The sequence below is a fragment of the Oxyura jamaicensis genome, chromosome 3 (assembly GCF_011077185.1).
Source record: "Oxyura jamaicensis isolate SHBP4307 breed ruddy duck chromosome 3, BPBGC_Ojam_1.0, whole genome shotgun sequence".
Lineage (NCBI taxonomy): Eukaryota > Metazoa > Chordata > Aves > Anseriformes > Anatidae > Oxyura > Oxyura jamaicensis.
Genome location: NC_048895.1, coordinates 31,486,190 through 31,496,893, shown reverse-complemented (window position 1 = coordinate 31,496,893; position 10,704 = coordinate 31,486,190). Strand labels below are relative to the sequence as shown.

The following is a 10,704-nucleotide window of genomic DNA, read 5'->3' as shown; positions in this document are numbered from 1 at the left end:
AGACATCTCAAAATAAACTGCTCACTTTTGAAAAACAACATTATCTGCAGATTAACAAATACGGACATTCTTCTTGCCTAACAAAAATTTGTATCCAGTCTATATGACTGGACTCAAGCTACTCAAACTATAAAGCTATAAATAGCTATCTTCAAATTATTACAGAAACCAAAAGCATCTAAAGCCTACTGTCTTGCTCAAGATGCAAAACAATTTCTTTATCATTTAGGATAAATCCTGGCCCTTTATAGTCACAAAATCCCCTTACTCTGTGCTCACAAAAGACAGGGGAAAAAAAGGGGGGGGGGGGAGAAGGGGACAGGTTTTTAAAATAAGAAAGCAAAACCAAGAAACTCTTCTGTACAACAGACCACAGAATTTCACATAGCTTTGTCTCTCTGTCAGTAATATGTTGTTGAATAAGGCTGTGAAGGGTTTTTTGTTTTTTGTTGTGTGGTTTTCTAAGTAGAATGTTTAGTGTTAACTTAAAAAATCATCATACCTCTGTAGTATAATGTGATATAATTACTAATCATTCTCATAGGATGATGTGTTGTTCCACATTAGAATGTTTTTCTCAGACTGAAGCCTATAATTTCAACATTCAGCCAACAGAGTTTTGTTGTGCTCACGATGTTAAACTAAAAGCATGTCCACATCACCAACAGAGTATGTCAGAAAGACCTGGGTCAGAGAGCAATTGCAAGCCCATAAATCTGTACGGAGATGTATATTGGCCTGAAGACATTACAGCACCTCACATTCCCCTTCTGCAGAGTTACTGCAAGAAGCTCTACACATGTGCTCTTTCTACCAGAATTTAAATAAGTTTATAGCTTAAATAAGTAATGTTTAGTACACTGCCATATAAAAATTTGCAAAATACCATTTGATTGAATTTTGTGTTCTGTGTGTACATATACATGTACCATAATATATTTTAAGTCATGTGATACTGGGTTTCATCTAAAAAGATCCAGAAAACTAACTGTGTTCAAACTACTCACCAAGAATGAGCTTCTCGTTGATCAGGAGGAATGGTGTTATACTTTTTAGTACCTCAGCAGCTGCTAACAGCATTTCTGTCTCTTGCTCATCTCCACAAAAAGAAATTATCTGTTGAACCCATTTTTTTAAGACCTCCTCTGAAATCTGAAAGCAGAAAACACATGGGAGAGGTATGCTGTACCATTCGGTGCTATTGGTGACCATCACATTAAACTACAGTCTGCCAAAGAGATACCATCCATCAGTAAAACCCTTTTGTTTTGCCAACATGGTGAATCTCATGTCCATTGGTTTGCTATGTCACAAGCAGTTAAGATGGAAGATTTTCCTTTAGTTGTACCCATATTCATAGGCAATTCTCTTATTCTGTCCCTCTACACCAGACTCACCAATGACCACACAAGTCAAAATGTGTCCTTTTGTCCTCTATTCTAAACATGAAAGCTAAAGACAGATCCGCTGGACTGTAACAGAAAAAAAGGAATTCACAGGAGCATCCTACATGTAGACTGGTACATGCACCTGGAAAAACTGCTAAGAGCATATGAACTGTAGCTATCAATCATGGTGGGAATTTTGGTAACAATACAGTGCTTGGTAAAGAGGAGAAAGCAGCTGCATCTGTCTCCTCTGCAGATACTGGGGATGGACACTTGTTTTTGCTGAGACTGCTGAGCTAAGCTGGGCTCTGATAGCATGTGCATTCAAAACACTGAAGGAATCTTGGTTGATCGGTGGCTGATATACAGCAAAGCTTGCAATCCTGAAAGCCGGAGAGTTATAAAAAAAAGAACAGGAAATAAAAAAAACCTTCAGTTGCCACCTTGTGGAAAATATTTAGTCCTCAGAGTCATACACTAGGAAAATGACAACTCGGGAATAACGGACCAAAGCTTTGACTCTTTTTGACGTGTAGTGATGGCTACCAGATTTTTTTTCAAAAGAAACAACACACATTTTGCTTGCAAATTGAACTGTGCTCCCAACACTTGTCAACTCTGATATCCATTGGGACAGCTGGGCCGTAACAGGGAAGAAGTAGTCCTCAAGTATGAAAAGAAAAGGAGCACAAGCTCAGCTTGGAAACAATTAGGCTGTGTGCAACTATACTTTTTTTTTCCTTTTCTATTAATTTTTTTTACTAAAGGAAGTGAAAAAATGAAGCAAATAAGGTACAGAAGAGAACCAATGTCAATGTGAGCCCAGTTAAAGTGCACAGAAATGCAGGACTCATTGAGGGGCACATGAAACCTCGCTCATGCTCTGCCTCACTGGGACCGGTTCATGCCTGTGTACCAGCGCTGCACGCAGGGATGGAGCCTGAGCATTTCCTACAGAGTTTGTAATGGGCTAGACAAAATAAAAATCTCCTCAAAGATCGCAATTACTCCAGTTTGGAATGGACACATGCATTATCTCAAGCAGTCCCTCCTACAGATGCACAAACTGAATGCGAGCCCAAAGAAACTTAGATGTAAAACTCCTGGTGTACCTGATCTTTTATAAAACAGAAAGCACTCTCCATACAGATGTCTTAGGTCTCCCATGATTTACATGCTTATTAGAAGGAGTTGTGTTAGCGTCACTAGAGTTCAGATCGTGCCAGCATTTTTCACTAATTCCTCTTCATAAATCATCAGAAAACTGCACAGCAACAATATGTTCCAAGTCTATTTGTGAACCCAAGTTTACATGGGTGTTTTATTGTTTATGACTTGAAGTCCGTGCATTTTGCCTTTCTTAAACAAAAAGAATTAACAACATAAGTCATTTTAATTTTCCCACTTCTCGTGTGCACTTCTGTGGCTTTTTTTAATGAGACAGAAGTTTATGTAACAAACAATGCGAATCAGTTCTGCTGTGTATTTTATAAAAAACAACAGCTATAACGAAAAAATTAAGTATCCATAAAGTGTGTTTTGTATCTTCAAAAATGTAAAAAAATAAAAGTTGCCTAGTATTAAAAGCTGCATTAGCACTGCTCTATGCATGTATATGTGATATCACAGACTGACAACTTGAAAGAAACGTGAGGCAGTAATTTGTGTTGCTATCAATCTAAATCAAATAGTCCATAGAAACAGCAACAGGGAGCACAGCTTCTTGAATTTTTTATTCTAGCGTTCAAAAAACGAGTTTTAAGAGGAAATTCAGTGAGAAACTCCACGCAAACAGTAGGCTGGATTGCTCGGAAAGCAGCAACTCCAGGCTAAGACTTGGCAAGGCCGGAACAGCCTCGACACCGCCGTGCCTTCCGTCCTCCCCTCAGAGAGGCTGTCCTGCTGCCTCCCCTGCAACCGGGAACCACAGCGGAGCCGCACTTTGGGTACGGACGGTTCGATGCAGGGTGTTCACCAGTCGGCGTTTTTCTTTCCACGTTATAGTGACTACTTCGGATGGTCTCAGAAGTTGAAATTAATCCATCCGAAAAAAATTATTTATGCATTTTAGCATGGAATTACTTTCAAAGGGATGTACGGAGATGCTGCTGGAGGAGGTTTCACTTCCGAATGCAGTGCTTAGTTCAGAGGGGAAGACATAATGGCAGAAAAGGTACAATGACACAGGAAAACACAAGCCTGGGACTTCTATCCAAAACGAGCCCCGTTACTTCTACCATTGAGAACTCCAGAATTAAGCTGCTCGTTTTCCCTTACCTGCTGATGATTCTGTAGGAGATGCATAACCAACTTTGAGGCAAATTTGAGAGCTATGCTTTGAATTTCAGTGCTAAGGAAAAAAAAAGGTGAAGAACATATCAAAACAAAGCAGTTACTGCTGCCATCATTTCAACTCTAGAAGAAAAACAGCCAGCTCTTAATCATTCCTGACTATCACCAGTGGGTATTTTGCAAGCTGAGCGCTCAGCGCTTTACGTCACAGATTTTGACTTCAGTTAAATTTTCAGTTAATATGCAAAATAAATACGCTCTTTCTTCACCTCTTCACCTTCTTGTTTTTTTTTTCCCCTATCTACATACTCCCTGCAGAAAACATATTTGAAAATGGAACCCAAGTCAAACAAACCAGGCATTATTTAAAATTATTAAAAAAAAAAAAAAAAAAAAAAAAAGAAAAAGCATCTCTTCAATCTGGCATTATGTTCCAGGCATCTCTCTTCTACAACTGCTCAGAAAGTCAGTAGTGCACAATACACCAACTGCTGGCTCTTGAGCCTCGGTGCTGCTTAGAGGGTCTCAGGAGATGGTGCTTGGCACCATGGCTCCTGAAGGGGCTGGTCTGTCAGCAGGGAATGGCAACACCTGAGCAACAAGGTCTACTATTTCAATGACTTCCCTCTTCAATAGCACCAGCCAGTGTTATTTTACCATGTGTATCTTATTTCATTTTAAAAATAAACACACTGCATCATCATTTAAACTTGACAAATTTAGTGCAAATCAGCCACGAATGTGCACAGCTTTCTAATGGTGTCCTGCACTCTGAACCCTAAATATTATACATCGGTAACTCGGTGGCATGATGTTTATATGATTTCCAAAAGAGACCACCACCACTACGAGAAACAGGACAGTCTTGCCCAGTCTTGCCCTCAGAGCCTTGACACTTTTCACACAGTTTGTCCATTCTTTTATGAACAGATGGACATGGCCACTAATTCAGTGTGAACTACAAACTGGCACTTACTGCTGACTTTGCAGACTCAGTCTAATTAAGGATTGCTGTTTCAATACATATACTGATAGAGGGGAGCACACCGTAAACACTGGTTTCTCTGGAGGCACATTCAAAGAGGTGCTATACACTTGAATCTAAGCTTAGACTATCAATTTCTCCCAATATATACTGCAGGTTAGGAAGCCTGAGCAGGAGCTGCCAGCCCTGTCCAGTTATACTTCAGGACAGTGTGTGTACCAGGTCTGAAGGTACAGCACAAGTCTCAACTTTCTTCTCTTGTGCATTGAAAGCTCCATACTTGCATCCAGATAATATGAAAAAATTAGTAACATCAGCACTGGGGATATACATCCAGTCTGCAGGATGGAATATACAACGTACATACATTTACAACATACATACAATATAAACATCCATAAATTTAAGCATGGCAAAGCAGCCCACAATGCACAAGAAACAAGGCCTAAATTCAAATAATCTTGTAAAGACCAGTTATGCCTACATTTTTATTTTTAAGATTACCTGTTTTTGCTAATCCAGTATGGGAAATCAGGTCTGTCACTTTCTACAGATCTTAGAAAACCAGAATAGAAGGGATGGCAGATGCAGAGTGATTTAGTGTATGTTTGGATCCTCACCTCTGTGCATAATGGTGCTTTCTGATTGCCATTTGGAAGAGCTATATTCACTGGCTATCATCTGATAGATGTAGTAACTTACTATTCACGAACTGTATTGCTGGACATTTATACGGTGCTTGCCAGTATGACTTGAGGGCCATTTTAACAATTCAGATCCACGTCTAACTTCTCCAAAAAATCTCATCACAAGATATCTTTTTCAAAATAAGCCACATTTACATGAATTTTTAATCAATGTACAGCCGAAAAATCTGATATAGACACTTGAATATTCAAGGTTTTTCAAAAACACGTATCTAATATTCATGGCAGACCATACCTGTTGGAGATATCTACAATGTTTAAACTCCAGGTTAAGAGCTCATTTGGATTCATTTTTATAGAGCATTCAGTCTTTGGAAGCACTTTTCTGAGATCCATCATGTAAAGAATTTCCAGCACCTGCACACACAGTTCACAAACAAAGAATTTCCAAACAATCTCAATGTGAATGTGTACATGTCAGACTAATAAATCACTGACTTAAGCCCTACTCTAGGGAGGTTCTCCCCTGATAGCGTTAAAAAAGCAAAGAATTTCTTGCCTTTACAAGAGAACACAATACAGAATTATAACGAAGATCTATTCAATGGTAAAAAAACAAACAAACAAAAAAAGACTCATACATTTAAAAACATTATGTATGTTTGAAATATACTTGTAAAAATTAAGAATATAATTTAGTGAAGACATACCAAACATCAATAAAGTAGCACTCTCCTACCTTGTATAAACACTCAAGATTCTTTTCCTTCAGAGCCATTGTGAGAAGAATGCCTTCCAAGTCAACAAGCAAACATAATACACCTTCTTCTGCAATCTGTTTGGCATTCGCTTGTTTCAGCCAGCGCAATACTGCTTCCAATGCAAGCAGACGTACTTCATGAAACTCACAGTGAAGAAGATGAACTATTGACAATGGTGGCTTGGCTATTTTCTTTGCAACAGGTGAACCGCTGCTCTGGATGTCAGCGCCTGTCGTCACCGACAGCATGGATATTACAAGTTTGGTGATGCTCTGGAGATACTGTGTCAGTCCAGGTACTGCAGATGAGTAGGGAACTCCTGTCATCAGTTCAGAATCTGAGATAACTCTGTTAATCTCGTCCCAAAACTCAAGCAGATGCATTCCTGAAATGAGCATAAAACTAAGTACACTGACAAATCCATGATGTTATCATCTGCTGCAGGCAGCAAAGTGATTCTGAAATTGAAAAACTTCAGGCATGCAAAAGGCCTTTCAGGAATAAAATTAAAACAGATTTTCATTTTATCCTATTTTTTAATTATGAAACAGCTTTCCTAAATATGTCTATTCATATTTAAACCCAAATAAATAGGGCAGGGACTTTCCTGACAACTAGAAATTGTTCAACATGTGGCAAGAGCTTCAGACAACTTAAGAATGCTACAAGACTTCGTACATTACCTTTTATCTGGGTACAATTGTTTGATAAGTATTTTCTTAAATCAAGTTGATAATAACAGTCTTGCAACTTGTATATGTTTTGCACTGTCACTGTAAAAAGTGATTAATGTACACATACTTAAATATAAATGAAAAAAAAACGTAGGTAGTTTGGAAAGTTGAAAAGGACCAATACAAGCATACAATCATATCACTTTTGACAGAATAGCTCTAAAATCAGAGACCAGCTCAGCAAAGTGCTCTCTGTCAGCCTACCCAGCTGCAAGTGAAGTCAGGAGAAATAAGGACAGAGCCACTGTGGCAATTCTGGAAGTCCCACCCTTTGCAGAGAATCAGTCAGAAAAGGATACCATTAAGAAGATGCCCTTTCTACATAAATAGATCTGTCTTGTCTGTACCAATCTAAAGAATTTACAGAGTAAAAAACAAGAACCTAAAAACACCACTATGCTTTTCCTATGCCTGTTAACTTTGAACAGCTGCCACAGCTAAGAAAAAGGAGGTGCTCAGTAATAATACACCTCATGCATGGAGGAAGGACCTGCAACACTTCAGCCACTTGCACCGGTGGAACTGCACAGCACAGCCCAAGAACCTGCTGTAGGGCACCACCACCTCCTGGAGTTAACAAAAAGGTCACTTCTGTCTGCGGTGCCACAGGGTTGCAGGCTCCAGGGAAGTTGTCGATGTTGACACAAAATGAAAGAAACAATCAGCATTCCTCTCTCTCCTACGGACGCAGACCAAAATCCTCACATTTCTTGAGTTCAACCATCTCCATCACCAGCAGGAATAAAGAATTTTGTAATACTGAAACCGAGATATCTGCCCAGTTTGGAGATGTTTGTATTGCTTGTGCCGCAAGGAAATTTATATGCTGTATCCCACAAAACTCAAACATAAACATGAAATAAGGGAAAGTCCTAAAGACAAACTCACCCAGAGAAAATGCTGCAACTCGTGCTGTGGGATATTAGAAGGTTGTTTGTTGTATCAAAACGTATTAAATACAAAGATTAAAGCAAACTTAGCTAGATTTCTTCGGTATCTGCAAGGCAACAACTCACTGCCACATAGCTTTGCTACTTATAATTAAGTAAACAGAGTACTACCAAAGAGCCTACCCAAATTTTACCATTACATTTGCTGAACTTGACATGAGGCTGCAATGCAAATATGGATTCCTGTTTTTTAGCCCTTGAAGACGTTTCCCTAATCCTTCTATTTACAGTGAAATTTCCTGCTCTTTCATATTCAAATTCAAATGCTTGCAAAGCCATCTCAACATGTTTGACATTTACATGGAAACTTGACATGGTTGTGATTGTCTAGCACACAAGGCAGAAGTGTTTTCTGAGCAATTCTGGATGAGCTTCAAAGACATTTGGTGTTTGGAAAAGATTTTCAGACATATCACCTAACCATTAGCTCCGTCATACACGTTTTCACTAGTTTGTTTTCTGAGTGGATTTGATGTAGCCAGAGAAAGTGCAGCTTCATTGTGAACCTATGTCACAGCACAATCCTCATGATGCCCCAGATGGCTTCCTAACATGCAAAATGGTATATTTTACTCGCTGTATTTCCCCAAACCCCTCCAAACACACTGGCATTAAATATCAGAATTATAGCATAAACTAGTATTAATGCCTATGTCACACGACAAGTATCCAGCTGCCAGAACTCCTTAATTTCTGAACCGTCTGGTTGCCTTGGTGAGGGATTAGGCTCTGGTCCCAGTTATTTATTACACAGCCAGACTCCACAGACATCGGTTTTACAACAGAAGCAATCCCAGGCAGTTGAAACAAAAAGATTTGATTCAAGTGCCTCGGTTCCAGAAGAGAAATTGCTTCAGTTTCAGAGCTTTCTACCTGCTGTCCTCAACTGCATTTTGGCAACACGCTTTTCCCCTAGCTGTTTATACCACATGGTGTTCCTAAGACTTGCAAGAAATGTTTTTGTGTCCTATCAGGGTTGCTTTACCCTGAGGGGTAGCTACGGCAGTGAATGGTGACCCTCCTGTGAAAGCCAGGAGCTGGCCATTCTCCGCATTTCAGATCCGACGTTTCACTTGAATTTTGCAAGGCCAACATAGCCTCACCCTTTGTCTTCTTCTTTGGAGGAGAAAATTATTTTCATATAGAAACATGGCACAGCTACTAGCGCCTAGAACTGCTAAGCTTGCAGAGACTGCAATACAATAGCTTTATGGCACAGATCCTCTCCTTTGGTGCTTTTTCTCTTCTGGAAGCCTTCTGGATGACTTCTGTTTTTCCCATGTTGTTGTGAAGGACTGGACAGCCTGGCTCATCTATTTTACAGAAGGTCTCTTCAAAATTGGATGTCTCAACAGGAAGACTGACAGCAAAATATGATTGTCTGCATTTCTGCTTAGCCTCAGAGCACCACAGAGCGAATCCTTCTACATTCATCTTGTGGTCTACATACTCTCTGACACTCTTTTTCACACAAATACGTGCAGAAGGAAAGAAACCCTTGTCTTATTACAGCACAGTGGAAATATTCCTGCCTTCAACTTCATCTCTATGAAATCTTTCCTGGCTCTCATGTAAATGTTTTCTCTTCTGCTTAACTTTAAGTAAACTCTTTTCTTTGGCTTAAATCAAAGTATCTGACTAAACCAAAAAAGCACAGTAAATGTCTGGTGCTGTTAAGACGCAGTAAAGGCACACTTTTATTTACAAACAAAAAATACTGTACAATTTCAACGACCAGCTGCTACAAGAAGAACAAATTTTGGCTGACGTAACATGGATCCTAGCAAACAGCAGCCTTGTCCGGGATGCCAAGAGATGCAGAAGAGCCCCCAAGAATTAAGTGGATTATTTTTTCCCCCCTTTAAGGATTGCCTCATTTGTGTGGGACAGGAAGTCTCTCTTCTAGGACGCGACACATCTTACACAACCACTCGGTTCTCTGCACCACACTGCACGAACATCTCCTAGTCCTTCTTCCTCAATCCTCTTATGTCCACAACGCCGAGATACACAAACAACATACACATCATCATCAGAGACAACTAATACTTAGGAAGGTAGTTCTCTACCTCAAAATATGCATTCCCTATACTAGTTCAGAAGACTTTTTTTAAAAAAATATTATTTTTGACAGTAAGAGACGTAGTATTTTGACAGGGGTTGTCATTTGGGGAGGGGGGTCGGTTTGAAGGTTTGCCTTTTTATCCTATTTGTGATCAGACCATATTTATAATGAGTTCTCTGCTGATGGCAGACTATGGAATAACTCGATGCATACAGAAAGGACAGTAAAACTTGCCCATTCAGGGATTAGTGAGCTGTCTGCTTATAGACAATTCAAACAATCTTTCACCTCAATTCTACAGTACATCCAAAAATGACAAATCATTTGAACTCCTTGTATATTTTCAACCTGAATTTTCATCACCTTGTCAGCTGATGTACAGCGTTGGTTATGTATTTCTGTTAGAGCAGGTAACTTTACAGAGCCTATTTAGGCTACTGCCAATGTGACACCTCTTGTGTAAGCTTTTTTTTTTCTGAATATGGGATTATGATACATTTAAGTATCTTCACACTTTGGATAAAGATCAATTCCTGCATGTAGCCCCTCGAGCATCCATGCCATCTACCGTCCTCCTACTAGAAGTTCCAGAAGACAAGAGCAAAGTAGGGGGAAAGGGAAGAATTTATTACAGACACCAGAAATCATACTGACATACTGCAAAGTCAGACAGCAACAACAACATGGTGCTACATCTGCAGCACAACGTTATGGGAAGGGAACAGGGTCGGAACATCAAAAATCTGCATATTCAGCATCATTCACCAAGATCTGCAGGAAGCCGGAATTTCTTACGGATTGAGAAGCAGTTCAAATCCTTTGCGCCTGAAAACTACCATCTAGCCAAGGCTATCTGAAGAGGCTGCATGAATACAGGGAATG

General features: G+C 39.6%; 1 protein-coding gene across 2 annotated transcripts in view; it reads right to left on the bottom strand.

Moving 5' to 3' along the window:
* Positions 1-10,704, bottom strand: part of THADA (THADA armadillo repeat containing) — a 161,167-nt gene that overhangs the window by 30,153 nt on the left and 120,310 nt on the right. For both annotated transcript variants that reach the window (XM_035321144.1, XM_035321143.1), the window contains exons 32-35: positions 6,052-6,458; positions 5,608-5,729; positions 3,666-3,738; positions 1,008-1,152 (exon numbers count right to left, since the gene is read on the bottom strand). In XM_035321144.1, the coding sequence (XP_035177035.1) occupies positions 1,008-1,152; positions 3,666-3,738; positions 5,608-5,729; positions 6,052-6,458 (747 nt within the window). The remainder of the gene's footprint in view (positions 1-1,007; positions 1,153-3,665; positions 3,739-5,607; positions 5,730-6,051; positions 6,459-10,704) is intronic.